Here is a 20,753-nt window from a genome sequence, read left to right as displayed (position 1 = left end):
AAAGACACCTTAATTATATGGCCTACTGTCCTGACCCAGTAAATCCAGGCTCATTTGAAAAAGCATCAAACAAATCTCAGCTGGAGGACATGCTACAAACATGTAAGCAGCAAAGCCTTAGAAACTCTCATCGCCTAGATCGCATGATTAATAAGTGAAATACGCTATGTAACCTAGTCTGGCTTAAGGCACAGAGATATGACATCTAAAACTAAGGCAATGTGTGTGAATATGAACTTTAGCTAATAATATTTTATAATACTGGTCATTCATTAATGTTAATAACTGCACCACAGTGGTATAAACTGTTAAAAGAAATTGTGTATGAAATATGAGGGAACTTTATGATTTTAGCAATCTTTCCAATGAATCAAAAGCTGTTCTAAAGTTAAAAGTTTATAAACTGTTTATTCCATTCATTTATTCCCTCTGTTATTTCTCTGCTTACAGGCAAGATCTTGTTGACACTGTTATTACTCTTTTAAGAAGACTTCAACATTTCCTGTAGAGTAGTTCTGATAGCAATACATTTCTATTTTCTGTTTGAAAAGGTTTTGCATTTATTTTTTAAAGACATTTTGGCTGGGTATAGGGATCTGAGTTTTTTGTGTGTTTATTATTGCTTCATTATTTACCAGCTTTAAGAGAAGTATGGCAGTAATTTCCCATCTTCAGTTTGTAAGCCATGCGTGTCTAGTTACTAGCTATCTTTAAGAATTTCTCCTTGCCCTTTGCTTCTAGCAGTTTGAATGTGCTGTGAGTATCTGTGCACACTCACACTGGAAGCATTTTTCCTACTTAGTGTTTGTTATCTCCTTTGGTCCATTGTTCCTACTGTTCTATTTTTTGAATGAACTAGAATTTCAGACATGTTGCAACTTGCTAAAGTCCTGCAGATCTTGGATACTATTTGGTTTTGACTCTTCATATCTCCTACTGCTTACCTTGTAGGGTCTGCCACAGCAAAGTTTTAGTTACTTTTCTTGGGCACTAGACGGGTTTCAATGTTAGTGTTGCTATGGTTGCCTTCAGTATATTTACCAAAAAACCTTTTATTCAAACCCCTCTAAAGGTGGGAAATGGGTAGGCCAGTTTCCCCCAGAACTATCCCATTCTGTCACCCATTCCGTGATGTGCCACAGACTACCTTCTCAGTCACCCTGCCATTCTCATGGTACCCACCATGTCTTCTTGCTCCTCAACCATGGGTAGAAATACTGTCCCTTTCTCTATTTCCAGATACAGTGATTTATTTATCAGTTATTTATTTCATGGAAAAGAAAAATATTCAAATAAAGCTTGTCCCCACTGCAGTGGCCAAGTGGGCTTTCAGGAAGTCTTTGCATGTCATCTTTGTTCTATGTGGCTCACTGTGAAAAGTCTGTAAAGACAGGCTCACCCTACACCAGGGCTTCAGGGATTTCATGGGGTTCTGACCGTGTATGCTTGACCTCCGGCAGTTCTCTAATTACACTAGCACCAATGTCTTTCTCCACAGTAACCATCTTTCTCTACTCTCCAGGCTATCTGATCACTGTGAATTAGCAGCACTAAAATGGGCTCAAGGGAAGCCTATCATATATTAGAGCTATTTTCCCCCCAGTATAAAGCTGAAAGCAATTCATTTTAAATTCCCTGTTTTTCCAAATGCAAGTGCTTTTTAAAAGCAGTTTGATATTTAAAACAAACTATGACTTAAAGACCCTGGGTATGTACACTGCTATTTTGGACAAGTGGTAAGTTTTAGTTCCATTTTCTCATCTCCACCTGGCCATTATCATAACCTGATTGAGAATTAAATGAGAAAATAACCCGAACAAATCACTAATGTTTTGGAATTTATGAAAAATTACACAAATGTAGAATCATCACCACTTGAGCCTGGCCACATCATGTTGACAAAAACGCAAATGACAAGTTTAGAACCTGCACAGTAGAATGAGCACCTGGCATATCATTTAGTATGCTAATAGTCAAACTGCTGTTGAACTAAAAATGTCTTTAAAACCTGCATATATAGTCTACAATTTTCTCCAGGAAGCTAGGAAGGATACACATTCTGTTCTTCATATGAAAACACAATCCAAAAGCAAATGACACTACAGCTGTAAAGACACTGTCAAGAGGTGCAGTAGGGAGTATTATACTCTGGTTAAAGAGAAGGGTTATTTGAAAGGAATAAATAGAGAAAATTATTTAGAGAATAATCCTTTCCAGTTGGCAAGCATTCTTTCCTAGATAGTCTATAACAGTTTTCTTTCATATACAGAATTTTCTGAGGTTTCATTACTGCTCAAAGAAAAGCACGTAATATATTACTGAAAGTATGCCAAGTGGAAAACAGAAACATGTTTAATTCATAAACTGGAATCAGATCTCTACATAAAGGTTTTAGCCTCGCAAAATTAAAATTGAGTGTAATAACCTCTCCATATTCAGCTTTTATTTTAAATAACCACTAAGCAGTTTTACTTATTTTCATAATTTGGTTTTTAAACACTGAAAATATATTTCTCTCTTAAAAATCCTAATTTTGAACAGAAAATTCATTAAGAAAAACAAATGGACACTATGGAGGCTTAACAAACCTCAAAGAAAAATAACAGACTATTAGAAACTGTTTAAAGAAGAAAGCTAAAGAGTGGTTAACTTACAAGTGGAGGCATCATGCCCTTGCTTGAAGGGGGAATGACAACTCGTAGATCTGGTTTCCGACTATTCATTCCAAGATTGCCACCACCAGGTGGTGGGGGAGACTTTGTAGGCATGATTTTGCCTAAACTATTTGCACCAGTATTTCCAATCAAATTTGGAGAGGCCCTTGAGTTTACAAATCCATTCCCTGGGAAAGGGGGGAAAAAGTACTTATTAACATGTAAAGCATCACTATTTTAATTAATAAACATAAATAATGCTAACTGTCTATTTATAAATCTGTTTTAAAAACGATTAACTGTATAAACAAAATAAGAATTTTTTATGACATATAAAGTTTACCATTTATAATAAAACACAACGCCATTATTGGACTATTATGTTGACAAATACTCGTTTGTATTTATACATTTAAAATCTTTTCTACATTTGTTTTCGTATTTTAAAGTCTTAAAGGGGGTACAGCCAGATGGCACTCAGTGGGTAAAGGCACTTGCTACCAAGCATGATGTCTGATCTGAAGACCCACAAGACAGAGAGAACTGACTCCTGTAAGTGTCCCGACCTCCACTCGTGCACCTCATCACCTGCCTGACCCGCCCCACCAACAAACAAACAAACAAATGTAAGAATAAAAAGAATACTTTAAAACATGTTTTTGTTTTGTATGTATACTTTTGTACTTTGTGTTTGATATGTTGAAATTTGTTTATTATTGGAAAGGCTCTGAACCTGTAACTCCAGGTTTTCTCTCACTACTGAATACTGATACCTTTCACTCTAAAAACAAAATAAAGCAAAAATTCCCACAAATAAACTACATTCTCTCTAACTCAGCACCCATTCCTACCTTACACTAGGAACACAGGGGAAGACGGAGTGTCTTCTGCAGCTGCCACTGGGACTGCTGTCAAACCAGCATAGTTGCTACTGCAATCAACTTTCCTGGCATGTACCCAAGTGAAGACAACAGAACATGAGGACTCACAAGCAGAACCCACGAGGAAAAGGGGAGATACACCATGAAGCAGAATACAAATTCCAACAGACGCTCAACACACAACAAAGAAACTAAAAAGAATTAAAAAGGTAGCAATATTACATTACAATGCCTCAAAAAGACAGCTTCTCCGTACGGGAGAAATGATGAGACAGCTGAAATCTGAGATGTGAGTCCTACTTACCAAATGTGTCAACAACCATGGGCTCAAATAAACAATAAGGAGTTCAATTCAAGACCAGAAAGTTACAAACTCAAATAAAGACTCACACAAGAAAGTTACCAGTGTGGACTGAAGAAACCAGTCACCTGGAGAAAAAACATTAAGATGTGAAGGAAAAATTTAGTAAGGAAATTGAGAAGCTGAAAAAGAACCAACCAGAAATTCTGAAAACTAAAGAACCAATCAAATCAAATCAAATCAAAGGCAGAAAACATCTACAGACACGATGAAGCAGAAGAGAGATTTCAGGGATGGAAGACAAGCTTAAGATAGTAACACACACAGATAAATACCAAGAAAACCTAAGAATCCATAATAAAGAAAAAGGAGTTAAGATAAAGTTAATGGCTCAGACAACCCATTCAGTGAAATTACAGCTGAAAATTTCCCAAATCAAGAGAAATAAATAGACCCCAACAAAAGTACTTAGAACTTCACATAGACATGACCAGAGAACTCATGACATACCCGAGCCAAGATGTCAAAAATACAAGAAGGGTTGGCAAGATGGATAGGTGGGTGAAGGAACTTGCCAACAAGTCTGATGATCCAAACTGAGTTCAATCTCTGGAACCCACACAGTCAAAAGAAAATTGACTCCAGCAGATTGTCTTTCAACCTCCATACACACTGCAGAAGCATATGAATATACACATATACATATACACAATGAGATAAACAATGTAATAGAAACTGAAAACACAGAAACAATACTAAAAGTTACAAGGCAGAGTGAAGGAGATGGCTCAGTGGGTAAAGGAGATGAGTACAGTCAGGACAACCGTCTTGGATCCCTGGATCCCATAAAGTAGCAAGAAAAAGAAGAAAACTGGCTCCTAAAACTTGTTCTCTGATATTGAAGCATATGTTGTGAGGTAAAAATGCCAACTCACAGAAGAAGAAATATTAGAATAATGGTAGGTTAGCAAGCCTAAAAGTCAGGAAAGCAAAGAACAGTTGGACTTCAAGACCTGAAAGTAAAAAACTGTAATTAAACCACTATTGTTAAATCCAGCAAATTAAATTGATAGGGAACCAAAAACTATTTCAAAACAAGTACCAGTTAAAGCAATCTGTGACAATTAAGTCAGCAATGCAGGAAATACTTAAGGGAATAAATACTAAACACAAAGGAGTTATACAGCTTATCCACAACACAAGAAAGAGTATATTTCATGAAAGCCAACAAAGGATTAACAAAGTCTCTAACAGAGACAGAATTAATAAGGTTCCAAACCAGCAAATACCTAATACTACTGTGAGAACAAACAAACAAACAAAAAATGAACAATGGAAAAAAAAAAGCCAAATGAGAACAACTGCCAACAAGATCAATGGCTTGATAGCCATAGCACACCCTTCTTAGTAACCTGAATACAAATGACTAACTCACCATTTATAAATACACACCAACCAACAGTGCTTAAAAATGAGGTCTATTCAGCCGGGCGTTGGTGGCGCACGCCTTTAATCCCAGCACTCGGGAGGCAGAGGCAGGCGGATCTCTGTGAGTTCGAGGCCAGCCTGGTCTACAGAGTGAGTTCCAGGACAGCCTCCAAAGCCACAGAGAAACCCTGTCTCGAAAAACCAAAAAAAAAAAAAAAAAAAAAAATGAGGTCTATTCATTGCCTCTAAGAAACTCATGTAACTAGAAGAAGAGATCTAAAAACCTTAGATTTGTCCAAGGCTGAAATAGACCTACTAAGCAATAGAAAGCTGCCAACAAGCTGACCTACGGATACTCACATCTGATAATGAGGACTTGGAACCAAACCCAGTTAAGAGATAAGACAGCCCCTATATATTAACAAAAGGAAGAATTCAACGGGGCAGAACTATTGTAGGTGTTTTACACAACAAATCCTGAAGCCTTCAAGGTTTTGGATCTTTTCTAGTTATGTGAGTTTCTTAGAGGCAATTGAATAGCTAGACCTCATTTTAAAGCACAATCTGTATCTGAATCAGTAATTTGCACTCGGGTAGTTATTGAGAAAGGTTTGCTATTACCACTGATTTTTTTTGGCAGTTGTTCTGGTTAGTTTTCATTGACGATTTCATAAAACAAACATTAAAGGGCACAAAGATCATATATGGTCCTGACACAGTACAGCAAGAAAACCAGCAAAAATTCTTTATACCTAGACTGTAAAATAAATCGACTGGACTTAATAGGTATCTACAAAGCATTCTAGCTAACAGAGAGAGAATACAAAAACTTCCCAGTAGCACATGGAACCATTCCTAAAACTGATCATATTACAGACAACAAAGAAAGCTTTACTCAACACAAAAAACCCTGACATGATTCCCCGCATCTAATCAACTAAAACAAGAAATCAATAGCAAGTTTAAGCTCAGAAAACACATAAATACTTGGAGACTGAGCTATACTATTTTAATGAAGCAAAGCTCATCTTAAAAATCAGAGAGGAATGAATGAATGCTAAAGCACAACCCATCAGGATCTCTGGAATCCAGCCAAAGCAGTCTTACGAGGAAAAGTCTATAGATCTGTGTTCATATTAAGAAAACCAAAAGGAGCTCAAGTAAACAACCCAATGAACCTAAAAGCTCTAGGAAGTCAGGAAACCTACCGAGAACTACCTGGATTCACTGCTGAATTCTCCTTAAGTACAACACCTCTCAAACTATTGCACAATCTAGGAAGACAGGAACACCACCAAGCTCATTCTATTAAGACAGTGTTATCCCGATACCAAAACTGGATAAAGTTACAACCAAAAAGAAAAACAAAAACAAAAACAAACAAAAACAAAAAAACCTAGAGGTCAATCCCTAGAATCAACATAGATATAAAAATTCTCAGCAAATACTTGCAAATTGAATTTAAGTTCATATTAAGATGCTATATAATTTCCTAGTTGGTATCATCTCAGGAACACAAGGCTGATTCAACATAAACAAATCAATAAATGTTATAATCTATATTAACAGACTTCAACAGACAAAAATCACATGATTATCTCAACAGGAAAGTAATTTGACAAAGTCCAACACATATTCATGATAAAAAGTTCTGAAGAAATAGAGGCAAACAGAACATACACCTCAACATAATACAGGACACATAAGACAAACTTACAGACAGTATTATGATAAATGGAGAAAATCAAAAGCATTTCCTCTAAAGTCTAGAAATACACAGAATGTCAACTCTCACCATTATTCAATAAGGTGCTTGAAGTCTTAGCTGGAGTAATAAGACAAGAGAAAGATCAAAATGATCAAATTCAAAAGGAAAAACCATCTCTCATGGCAGAGACTTCACCAGAAAAGTTCAAGTTCAAAAAATACTTTCAGTACAAAATCAACATATAAAGCCAATACATACTTACTTACTTTCTTTCTTTCTATCTATCTATCTATCTATCTATCTATCTATCTATCTATCTATCTATCCACACACACACCCCAATATCAAACTTACTAAGACATAAGGAAAGATATTTTATTTTAGATTTTTAAAACTCTATAAATAAATCTAACCAAAGAAGCCAAAGACTTCTAAAATGGAAATTTTAAGAAATTAAAAGAAAAATCTGAAGATATTAGATGAAGAACTTCCATGTTCCTAAACCAGCAGAATTAACATTGTGAAATGGCTATACTACCAAAATTAATCCTCATAGTCACTGCAATTCTTAGCAAAATTCCAAAAACATTATTCACAGACTTAGAAAAACAATCCTAAAATTCACAAAGAAACATGGAAGACCAGATAGTCAAAGCAACCTTAGGCAGAAAGCACACAGTCAAATATATCTCATTGTCTCAGCCACCCTATAGAGCCACAGTGACAAATACAGCATAGAACTGGCACAAAAAGACATACAGATCAACGGAATACAACACAGGACCTGCAAATAAATCCACACCACTAGCTGCTAACAAAGTACATGTACTCCGAGTATATCTTATTCAATAAATGGTGCTGGCAAAACTGGATATATACCCACAAAGAAATGAAATTAGACCCTTAACTTTACAAAAATTGATTCAAAGTGGATCAAAGACCTTAATTAAAAAACTGGGATACTGAAATTGCTATGGGAAAAGACTTTAAAGATAGAGGTATACGCATGAAATTTCTAAACAGAATCCCAGTATCACAGCAAATAGCCCACAGAACTGGCAAATGGGATTACTTGAAATTAAAAACCCTACAAAGCAGGCTGGAGAGACGGCTCAGGTTAAGAGCACTGGCTGCTCTTCCAGAAAACCTGAGTTCAATTCCCAGCATCCAACATGATGGCTCACAACCATCCATAATGAGATCTGGTGCTCTCTTCTGGTCTACAGGCAGTGCATGCAGGCAGAACACTACACACATAATAAATAAATAAACCTTAAAAAAAAACCTACAATGCAAAAGAAATTATCAGCAGGCTGGATAAAGTGCTTTCAATGGATAAAGTGCAAGCAGAACAGCCAAAGCATTCATGTAAGAAAGCAGGGTGTTACAAATGAAGAGAGAGCTCAGTGGTTACCGAGGATCTGAGTTCAGTTCCTAACCACCCATAATCACCTATAGCTACAGATCTTCTGGCATCCAAGGGCACCTGCACACCACCACCACCCCCCCCCACCCCCCCACCCCCACAAAGTAAATCATGAAATAAATAAAAGCCAGGTATGATGCTTGCAACCCTAGTGGTGGTAGAAGTGTGCAGACAATTAGAGCCAGAGGTGCCTGCTAGTTATGCCTGTCTAGCTGGAACTGCAAGCACCAGGTTCAGTGAGACCCTGCCTCCAAAAATAGGATGGGGAGATTAAAAAAGATATCACAAAACCAAACTCTGTCAATATGCCACCACGTTTGAACACATACATAGGACACACATTTTAATTCTATAGAATTTCTTGAATAAAAAGGTATGTTTCCTTATAAATAACTTAAAATTGGTATCTACTTGGGGGTTTACAAGGCAATTTCAGGTACACTGAGCAATGTACACTCAAATGATAAACTGACATATGAATTCTACAGTTTTTTTATTACACTTATTTGTGGAGGAGGGGTGTGCCTAGAAATCAGAGGACAACTTGTAGGAATTGGTTCTTTTCTTCTATCATGTGAAATTTGGGATTGAACTCAGTCTGCCAGATTTGGGAGCAAGTATCTTACCTGTTGAGTTAGTTTGCCTGTACTAAATTCTAAAATTTAAAAGTCTGTGATTGGAGAGAAAGTTCGGTGGTTAAGAACACTGGGCTGCTCTTCCAGAGGACCCAGGTTCAATTCCCAGCACACATGTGGCAGCTCATACCCATCTGTAACTACAGTTATAGGGGATCCAGTGCCCTCTTTTGGACTGAAGGTAACAGGTACACATGTGGTGTACACATGTAGGTAAAACACCCATACACATGAAATAAAAAAAATTAAAAAAACATTAAAATTTGTAAAGATAAAGTTTTAAAGAAAGTAGAGGCCTTAAAACAATTATCTGCTTATAAATATTACTTAAGAGCTTGAATAATACTGCTATAAAAATGAATTATTTGTATGAAAAACTAGAAAACTCTCGTTTATCAATGTGACATAGTCAACTCTACAGAATCCTAGTCACTCTATTCCTGAGCCTGGCACCAATGGCAAAGACAAGCAAAGTAAGGACAGCACCTGGGAGCTGCCCACTGCTGCTGGGATGCTGCTCTAAGATGACGCCTACAGTTTTTCCTGCCCTTTCTTTCACCTAATTCTTGCTCGTTTGAAAATTGTTTATCACATGACACGCCACTTTTACTCGTGTCCTACTTTTCTTTGCTGTGAGGACTGTTATTTTAGTTAATTTTGTGAGGCTATTTCCTGCATTCTGCTTTCATTGTCTTGAAGGAAATTTATTCAATCTGGGCTCAATCTGCTTTCCACACTCTGCAGAGCAATTTTTTTGCATCTGCATCCTTGTAAGCTTCAGAAAGCACTGCAGTTGAAGGAAAAACAAACAAAACAAAACAAAACAAAACCCCACCTCTAGGTCATTCCATCAACCCCTCGCAGAGCAAAACTTACTAACTAGTAACCTAATCCAGACTTCGTTATCTGGAGGGTAAAAAATAGTTTGCAAATAACATACTCAAAATTAGAAGAACTTAATAGAACTTTATGCTACAGAGCAATAAGGTTAATGGTTTTCTCTTAATATATAATAAGAATGTGTTTTCTGAGTCTCCAATATTGAACTTGCACTAAAGTCTAAAACAAAACAAACAAACAAAAAACCCCAGTATTTCAATATTATCACCAGATGGTGCAAATATGTAATTTAGAGTCATCCATCATCAAGAAGCATGAATGCTGCTTTCCCATGTGAAATCCATGATGCATTCATATGAGACCATAGTAACCCATGAGAATCAAGTTAAAAGGGGGGGCGGGTTTAAAAGCACAGTATCTTAGTGTTCCATCAGGGCACTGCAGCAGGTAGTGATTACAGGATGATGTAAGTGTCTGGCAACTTGCCAGGCTGAAGTTAATCTCAAGTGCAAGCTTGTTATTTCCTAGACTGTATCTGTATATGCCTCTTAGCTTCTGTTTAAATTCTATGGAGATACTGTTCAGAATGATCTTTGAAGTAGTTACATGACTCCTCTTGCCATAAGTTACAAATTAGTAATGAAAATGTCTTTTCTAATTGAATAAACTTAAGTTAGTGTGATTATTGTTAAAAACATGTTTCCAGTTTGCATGTTAATTTATTACTCTTAACAAAAACACTCTAGAGTAAATGATACACCTAAGTTTCCAGAAATTTAGCAGGCCTAATCCCAACTATGTTACTATAGGTAGAAGGTATGTTGTTTCATTATAGCAGTTCAGCTCATATTTCGGAATATAAATCCTATCAGTTGAAGCATTCAAGTGGATGGCAAGTTTATTCCATGGCCTGAGGACTACTACTCATCATCTAGCACTGAACAGCAGATGATTATGTCATTAATGCTTTACTATGAAGTCACTTTTGAAGTTCAGCTGCCAAGCAAACTTCAGGATTCTTAAAAACTCAAACAAGATCCAAGCTGTAAGTGGTGGCACACATCTTTAATCTAGCACTTGGGAGGCAGAGGCAGGTAGATCAACGTGAGTTTGAGGCCAGCCTAATCTACATAGTGAGCTCACAGTGAAAAACAACAAAACTGACATGCTCAGCAGGTTACTCAATAAATACACAAAAGACTAGTAAAAGATTAAAAACTATCATTTAGGTGAAGAGTTAAAATTTCTTAAACCACACACAAAAAAAAAACCCATGATTCTGAAATGACAATTCCCACCTAATGGACAATATGGATCCTATTAGAAATAGTTAATAAGTGTTTGTGCCCTATTTTCCCAATACTACTCCTCTTCTCAATCTATCCAGGGTGGACAGCACTAAAAACACAGCTTTTTCCTCTGCCATAGACTCATAACGTCTCACGCAATATGAGGCTTCAATGTGAATTACAAATTTCTGCTTCATTTCCCATAATTTTTAGTTCAAATTCAACTGCCAGGGACCACTTTTTCCAAATAAGTACTGCCATCTCAAGCCAATGTTTCAGACATCTTTATCCAATCAATGACATCTCCCACCATTCCCACACCAGCTTCATAACACTATCCATCCGAAGAAACACAGTCCATTCACCTTTGAAACATCTTTCTCTCATCCATCTTTTTAGCTGTCACTGCCCTAGCACCATGCAATCCCCAACCCACTTTCATTCAACAATTAATAATTCCAGAAGTTTCGAGCTTTTCTATTTCTAGTACAATATATTCTCTTTCTCGACATGTTTTTAAAAAATGAAATTATGAGCTGGGGAGCTGGTAGTCAGTAAAACTCCTGTGGTAAATGTATGATGACCTGAGTTTAGGTCCCAGCACTCAGATAAAAAAGCCTGACATGGTGGCAACTACCCGCAGCCCTAGCATGGAAGAGGGCATTGGGACACACAACAGATGTCAATTCCTGGAGTTTGCTGGTCAGTCAGTCTAGCTAATCAATAAACTCTGGGTTCCATAAACAATATGGAAGAGTGACAGAGGAAGAAGCTGGATGTCCACTCCTGGCCTCTTCACCATGTGCACACCCACCTACCTATATACACATGTGCACAAAACATACGTACATTCATACATATACATACATACATACATACAAACATACATACACAGTTTCCACCCCCCCACACACAGGCAAGTTTTTAAAAGGGACGATATTAGATACATCTTTTTTTTTCATTCTTGACATTACAATATAGGCCAAAATTTAAATAAACACCCAAGCTGCAGCATAAGATGGCTAACACATTTATATTTGCAGTAGTGAAATATATGTAGTAAATCATAAACAAATAGTTTGTTACCATGACAGAGCTATATAACTTATACTATGTACAACTGCCAGTTTAACTAGGCAACAGTGACAGGTGACAAAAACAAACACCAAAATCACACGGGAAAAGAACAGAAAATGAATTTACCACAATAAAAATTTTACAATTTTAGGGATACCATCACTATCATGTCACATAAAGTTCAAAAAGTAAAAGAAACGGGGAAATACATTATTTTATCACCTAACTATTAGAATCAGTTTGGGGTTCCTTATGCTTTTTTTTCTATATGTATATTTTCTGCATAGGCTTAAATCACAACAAAAAAATAACTCACTTGAAATTTACTTAATTACCTAAAATGCTGATTTCAACCTATTATTCATTATAACTAAGTTATCATGAACCTTTCTACTTCCATTTAAAAAATTCATTTATCTTTATGTGAATGTGTGTTTGTGTACCATATGAGTGCCTAGTAATTGTCAGAAGCCAGAAGGCGGCATCAGATCCTCTGGAACTGCAGCTACTGGAGTTATGGATGTGCCTGAACCTCCATGTGGGCACTGAATATAGGTCCTGTGCAAGAGCAACCATGCTCTTAACTGCTAAGCCACCACTCCAGCCCCTAGCTTACTTTAGACAGTCTCAGAAATGGGATTAGAGGCTTACAGGCACAGACATTTTATAGCCACTGAAATCTTTAAACCTGTTCATCAAGACTAATTTACAAAGTGTCAAAAGCATGCATATATGAAGACCATCAGCTTCATACCTTTTGGGAATACCAATAAAAGGGAGTTCCAGATGGGAACTAGCAAATAATGGTCATATGTAGTTTCGAATTTTAGGATTACTACACCTTTCTGTGTAGATCAGGCTGGTCTGGAACCCAGGATTCTTTTTTCCCATATGACCTTTGGGGTACTGCAATTACAGGTATGCCCCATACTCACACCAAGACATTAGCTCTGACTAAAATGCTGTTGGGTACACACTTTGTGTGTGCAATGTTAGTGGTTTTAAATTCAAGGTTTTATATATGCTAAACAAACGTTACTGAGTATCTATATTCCCAAGATACTACACACAACAGGTGTCTTCATATATTTTCTATGTTTGATCTCTTAAGACCGTATACCAGTTTTTTAATCTCTTTAAGTCCACTGAAATATCTCTTGATGCAGTGTAGATAGAAAATGTTTTGCCTACATGTATGTATGTGACCACATGTATGCCTGGTACCCAGTATAGACAGAAGGCATTGGATGCTCTACGTATGACCACTAAAGCGATCTTCAAGAGAATCACTCAGATCTCTAACTTGAGTAGTATGCACACATTTCTTAGTACTCCAATTTCTGAAAACGCTTAACGCTGTTAAATAAAGTACTTTCTCAATAGTTTAACTTTAGTGGTGACAGAAGTTACAGAAAGCATCTCCCTAAGAAGTGATCTTAGTAGGCAGCTGTCAGACTGACATATATTAATGCAACTTTCAATCTTAGACAGAGAGGCTGTTTCTATAGTGGGCAGCAGTCAATGCAGAGACTCATAACGAATGACAGTGCTGAGAATAGGTGACAACTAAGTATTCAACCCTAAATGGGACATCCATCATCACCCTCTCCATCAAGACTCAGTGAACATCATGTAAAAAAGAGGTGTAAAGAATATAGGATGGGGAGGAATGTTGAGAAACGTTGTTTGCTGTCTTCCAGACATGACATGGCCATTACACTCACCACCTCACAGAAGCTATGGCTACCTGCACAAGATGAAGTCTTTCAACATTCTACCATGGATTAGGGAGGCACTCTACCTCTAGCTGAGGAGACACTGACAGATAACAGATATTGGGAGTGGGGGATCATTTTTCTTTGGGGTTATAGTTGCTAGTATGGTGTCTATGCTCACACCCATTGGTAAGCAGGTAGCACTAACTGAACACAGTGGATTATTTAAAAAAGAAAAAAAGAGAGAAGAGGACAATAAAGGTGGAAGGAAGACATGTAGGCATGGGGGAATGTCGGGGGAAATAAGGGGAATGATCAAGAATCCCTCTCTCTCACGCACACACACACGGTGCTGTCAAATAATAAATTTAAAATAGTCTCTAAAAAAGATTTTTATGTAAATGTTGCATTAGAGCAACTTAGTCTTTAGGAAAGAACAATGCCTGATACACAGGAAGCACTTAATACATAATGAATGAATGAACAAAATGAACAAACTTACAGAATAAGAGATGAAGCAGGGTTATTGCCTAAACTATCCCTCAGAAGATAGAAGGCATTGTTTCAGGATAATACTTAGTAGTAGCTCAAATCAAATAGACACCTACAAAGTTAAACAATAGGATTCACTCACCCACTGGACTATTTCCAGCTCCATTTGGCACTGCAAGGTCTGTAGTGCTCAACATCCCACCTAACAATGTTACACAGAAAAGAGAGAATTAATAAACTGGCCTTATTTCACAGTCAGAAGAGGTCATTGCAACTGTAACCCACATTCTATTCCTAAAAATCAAATCAATACAAATCTACCTCAGTCTAAAGTTTGCAACTAATGTACAATTTATACAACATACATATATATGTAGCATGTAACTACTAATTTGATATAATTTATACTACATACATATATATGTAGTATATAACTACATGTAACATGTTTACACATGTTATGGGGGGTCTATGTGTATGTGTAGTATACACATACATGAATTTACCTATTAAGCTCTTGATATATATACCTGCCACCCTGGGCATCAACATTAACTAGTAAATACTAACAAGTATGAGGACAGCTCATGCAGAAAACTATTAAACCTAGGACTTGGGGGAAGGCAATCTACATTGCATAGACTAAGGTGGCAAATGCACTGCAAACCGCTGCTGACTTGCTGAACTCAGTAGGAAGGGATGCACACAACATGCTCACTCCTGTATTTCTAACATAAGGTTCACATTCAACTTTAAATCTTCACTTGCAACATTTAAGTTAAATTCTCTACCTGTCAAAATATGACTTTCCCATGATAAAGAAAAATTATATATTGCACATTCTTTATACTATTCTACTTTGTCCAACAATGTTTATTCCTACAGATGTTTAAAAAAAGTACTTAAAATAAGCTTATGCAGCAGTGACTCTTTTTTGGGGGAGTGGGGGTGTTGAAACAGGGTTTCTCTGTGTAGTTTTGGAGCCTGTCCTGGAACTCATTCTGTAGACCAGGCTGGCCTCGAACTTAGAGATCAGCCTGCCTCTGCCTCCCAAGTGCTGGGATTAAACATGGTGCACCACCACACCTGGCCTGACCATAACATTAAGACTAAGGAGAATAAACTTCTCTATCAGCAATTCATTCCTCATCCTCTTTTTAAAAGAATGAAAAGAATATTTCACAACATACTTGCATTGCCAGTACTTGGTGGTCTCTGCGGAGCTCCAGGGGATACATTTCTATGTAACGTGGCTGGGGGTGGAGACAGCATGCTTGAATCTGCTAATGTTGAGCTGGCTGCCAAAGATGGTGACACAAGTGAACTTCCTGGGTTAGTGTACGGCAAAGCATTAGGGCTGGTCACAGGGACTGTGACAGACATTGAGAAGTTCTGAGGTGGCAAACCAGGCTGTAAATAAAGAACAAGGAAAACTATTGGTTTCATTTTCATCAACATTAAATAACTTTAACTAAGTAACTCTCATTATTAAAAGGAGAGGGTGGGGACAGTTTCTTCATTTGCAGTGTTAAGCTAATTTCTCTAGAATTAAACTTGAACATGAATATACCTGACTGACATGACTTTGTTATTTTCAATTTTACATTAAAACATATATGCTAGTATAACTATATATTTCAAATATTCAAAGCGATAAAATTAAAAGTTAAAACCTGGAATTAAAATAATACTGCTGAATTTAGACATTACAAAATATATCAGATACCAAGTAAGCATTAGTTAGAACTCTAGTGCAAATCAATTTAACATTACATTTCTATTGAGGAAGCGAAATAAAACCAAAGGGAAAGTATATACACATTATTAACTTAATACATCAATTTTGGGATATTATGAATAAGTCAAGTATGAACTGACTGACAGACATTTTTTAAACTAGAAAAGTCAAGTAATTATACACAGAACACAATGTAATTTCTATATAATGAAATATACAAAGAAACCACCTACACAGTAAAGATTAATTACTGCCAAGTTAGAATAAAGAGTCTTGGTATTTTTAAAATTGTATAATTATTAAATTATAAACATTATAAAAGCGATCTTCTTGTCAAAATATATCATGTTCTCTCTGAAAGGGCATTTCCTAGTTTCCTCTGGCATTTCCTCCATAGACCGATTTCAATACATTTGTTGGCCATGATAAACAGTGGGCTACTTCATAATTTAGAGTTGTAAGGGAAAAGTCAAGAAACAATGAAGCAATTTTATTATATTCTTGCAGCTTAACTGTGGGAACAATATCCCTATGAGATCAGAGAAACTTTATTTGCTACTGTTGTTTTTAATAATGGTATTAGCTTAAAAATTGTTTAAAAACTATTTTCATGTGATTCTTTCTATAGAACTACTCTGAAGAAATGACATATGATGAGTATCATTCTTTAGGGAATAATTCAAGAGACTGAACTATGCCAATGAAAAGAAAAACAAAAACAAAAACAAAGTACCAGCACTGGAGCCAGCTGGTTCCACAACAGCTACACAACATACACAGTGTTGGAGAAGACAGCTACAGTAATGGAGAGTCTAGTCCAGGCACACGACTGTTTGAGCATGGACGGTTTCACAGGGCTAGATAACTGTGCACAGAAGAATTACAGTGACTAGTTGTTATGAGACTGGTTTAAGGATAAGAGTTCCCTTAAATTGAATCCAGTCTTCATCTTTAGTGCTGAGAGTATAAGAAAAAAGCAGTTATTTATGTATTCAGGGTTCTTGCTGTTCAGAGCTTTGGGACATTGTACAAAAAGCTCAACAGTTAGCCCAGCTCTTCTAAAATGAAGATAATTACATAAAATAAGTAAAAATGATTTAGAGGCATGAAATCTTACAACAAACTCAACAAACTTACATTTAACATTCTTAAGATCAACTATATGTGTGTATGCATACGTATGTTAAGTTATGGGAAAGACTGGAATGTTCCATATACACTTTATACTAAAAATCAAGGAATTTCAAAATTAGAAACAATCTTAAAAATTATGTGAGCCAACTCATTTACTTCACATATTAAGCAGTTATAATTCAAGACATATGGATAGTTTATGTAAACACAGATGTAATGACATAAAGGACAATTAGTGGCAGGACCTGAAGTGGGACGTTTTCTCTTCATTTCTACACTTAAGATACCCAATATTTATTACTACAAGATTTTGGCATTTCAAAGTTCTGTAAAACCAAAGAGTTAATAAGCACCTTCTTTCCTCTTATACTTATTGTCATCAATCCTCTGTTAAAAATGAGGTAGGATGTGTGGTCAATCTCTTCATGCACATGATAAAAGCACAAGCCATACTTTAGTACTCACTGCGATCTTATGATTCCGCATCATATTATCAAATTCCTCATTAATTTTTTTATATTTTTCTTCTGTATGTGGAGTTAGCACATAGGAAGTATCGGGGTCTGGGCTGTCGCACCCTCTGTGTTCCTTCTTGTTCAGAGCCTAAATATGAAGTTAACAAAAAGGATCAACAAATAAAAAGTAAAGGTAAAGTGAAAGTACTTACAGGGCCTCGTTTGAAAATAAAATCACTATCTTCATTTAGTTTGCTGAATCTGTCCTCGGAGAGTGGACTGTGCTCAAAGTAATCGTCAGCATCAGGGCTCTCACAACCATTAAGGCCTTTCTTTCTTAAAGTCTGAAATACAATTGGAAAATTCACACAAAAAGGATACTAACTTTCCATGAGTTTTTTTGTAAAATGTGTTAAGAGAGCACAGGTCGAATAAACGGCATCATTTAAGAGCCACTGAATGATTATCAAATGACCACAAATATACTGCATTCTCCAAGTAACATAAGCCAAAGATGGAAGCAAACTGAGCTCTCCTACTGTACATTAAGAAAAAAAGGAATATTTGCTTTTCTGGACTCTTACTTTTCAAACAGCTTAGTGGATACTAAAATCACTTCATGTTCTGAGACACAGCTGGCATATGGTTAGTAAAGTTAGTAAGAATACAACAAGATGAACATCAAAATGATATGTTGAGAAATTACAGTATTTTTATACACAGGTCATGTCTGCCATTTCATCTTCTGGCATTCCTTTCTAGCTATCAGGATTCATCCTATTCATTAGGAATTAGCCCAGAATCCCAATAATTTATTGCTAATTTATTCTCTTTCATATTATCATTTTCCCACATATTCTTAAAATACAAAATCTTCAAACCACATTTATCAACAGTAACTCTTTCCTATGTATGATGAATGTCAACTTTCTCAGTGACTTTTTATATGTTAAAAATCTTTAGTGAAAAGTTACTCAGAATACATTTCTTCTCTCCTTGCTAGCTTTTGCTCTACAGTTCCTTCAGTTTACTTTAACCTAGAATTGATTAGATAACTCTCCTGAGTGTCTATGAAGTGCTCCCCTGGACCACATTTTTTTTCTTACTTTGAAGTAAAAAATATAAAGGATGATTAGTTTTCTGATTTCTCTTTTAAGAAAAGGTCATCATGAAATAAGATTTAATTTTTAAAAGAATAAAACTCCTAAAGGCTTAAAAATAATAAGAGTATCAATTTACCTTTAGAATGCTTAATTCCATGTTTAAAATCTGAGTTATCTCACTCAGTTTAAGCAGAGCTACTGACAACTCAAGACAGTTTTGAACTATGCTGAGTTTTTAGCACAACAACAGACAGCACTAGAATTAAATGCCTGCCATTATTGGAGCAAAAATAAGTGCGATCAAAGAGTTAGACCAGACATATCACCAGCAAGTGATTAACTTGGATGTAATAGTAATGACTTTAGTACCCTGCAAAACTTGACTTGCAATGATTTTGGATATTTGTTTTATTCCTGTCTTTCCTGGAAGTATAATGTGTCTACAGAACATTATGATTTGAGAACTTATTCTTAAATGTCTTCAAATGATTTTGAAATTTCATCTTACTCAGTATGGTTTATTTTTACATGCTAAAAATTAAAAGCTAGACATGCTAGCCTCTCCAAGTGCTTCTCATATGTTAGGAATTCAGTACACAACTCTTGAAACTCATTAAATATAATCATTAAACATAAGCATGCTACAAACTACATCTACTCTCCCAGTAGCTTTAAGCCCTACAGTCTAATGACATTACATTGACATTTATGTGTATTTGGCTAAAAATGTTCCTATTGTCCAATTATCCTCACCATCTGTGGTAGCAAGTTCTACTTGCCAAATTTCTAAAGTTATTATCAGTAGTGAAAATCTTAACACCAAGAATGGAACACATTGAACCCTTAAAACCTACACAGCTCTAGAAAAAGAACAAATATGGTGGGCATCTATATATACAAATATCATCATGAAACTGATCATTTAACTTTAAATCTCTGGGTACTTGCCCAGTTTTCACATTTCTTTATTAAAGAGTACATAATTCCAGGATGGAGAAATGGTTCAGTTGGTAAAGTATTTACTACACAAGCCGAGGACTTACTCAATCCTCACCACCCCCTTGAAAATGCTTGGTGTAGTGGTCCATGGTTCTACTGTTAGCCCCAAGGCAGCAGAGACAGGAGGATGCCTAGGGCTTATAGACTCAGTAAAGATTCTGTCTCAAAAAATAAGCCAGAGAAGCAACCGAGAAAGACACCAACCTTAACCTCTGGTCTTCAAAGTTACACACAGACACACAGACATAGAGACATACACAGAAAGACATCAATTTGGCCTTGTTCTTCTTTGTAGATTGAACTGTTTATCACTCAGTTTTCTACAAATACCAACTACAAAGTATGTATCTCATAACATTTTTAAATAGACAGTTCAAAACAACACAATGCTGCTTTAAAATTACATGTAGTTCTTAATTCTATGAAAGAAGGGTTAACCCTACTGGTACTTAAGAAGAAGTAAAGTGCTGTGGCATCTGCAGCTCTGCAAGTCTTCATTTCAGATAGGCTCCTGGCACAAGGAGAGAATTTAAGAGGCAGTATCAGCATTGTAGATAATAAGCTAATACAGCTCCATTTGACAGCCAACTCTGCTCCTTATCACCAAGCATGAAGAGTGCTTTTGAGGACCCAACTACCATATAAAGACTTTTTCTCTCTTTATCATTACCAAATAACATAGCAGTAAGTTTCTCCAGTCTCTGGTACTAACAAGTGGAATGCTGCAATCTATTAACAAGGCCAGGCAAGGCATGAAGAGACCGGCCAGTTTCAGTATTCTTACCAGTTTCCATAGATAGCACTTGCTCACCACGCCAGTGGATAGCGGGACTGGGGCTAGAATCTACTTTTTCCAATGGTCAGTCTACTTTCCACTA

The 20,753-nt window shown here is 36.3% G+C and overlaps 1 protein-coding gene across 9 annotated transcripts in view; it reads right to left on the bottom strand.

Annotated features, from left to right (window-relative positions):
• Mef2a (myocyte enhancer factor 2A) overlaps window positions 1–20,753 on the bottom strand; it is a 117,750-nt gene that overhangs the window by 16,719 nt on the left and 80,278 nt on the right. For 6 of the 9 annotated variants that reach the window (XM_040730559.1, XM_040730560.1, XM_040730565.1 and 3 more), the window contains 4 exons: window positions 17,784–17,921; window positions 15,637–15,856; window positions 14,589–14,648; window positions 2,655–2,842 (listed from right to left, as the gene is read on the bottom strand). In XM_040730559.1, the coding sequence (XP_040586493.1) occupies window positions 2,655–2,842; window positions 14,589–14,648; window positions 15,637–15,856; window positions 17,784–17,921 (606 nt within the window). Of the gene's footprint in view, window positions 1–2,654; window positions 2,843–14,588; window positions 14,649–15,636; window positions 15,857–17,783; window positions 17,922–17,985; window positions 18,118–20,753 lie in introns of all 9 variants that reach the window. The other 3 variants (XM_040730573.1, XM_040730581.1, XM_040730589.1) reach the window with 1 other exon arrangement.

This window comes from Mesocricetus auratus, unplaced genomic scaffold (genome assembly GCF_017639785.1).
Source record: "Mesocricetus auratus isolate SY011 unplaced genomic scaffold, BCM_Maur_2.0 Super-Scaffold_4256, whole genome shotgun sequence".
Lineage (NCBI taxonomy): Eukaryota > Metazoa > Chordata > Mammalia > Rodentia > Cricetidae > Mesocricetus > Mesocricetus auratus.
Note: the sequence above shows the minus strand (reverse complement) of the source record. Positions and strands in the feature narration are given on the sequence as shown.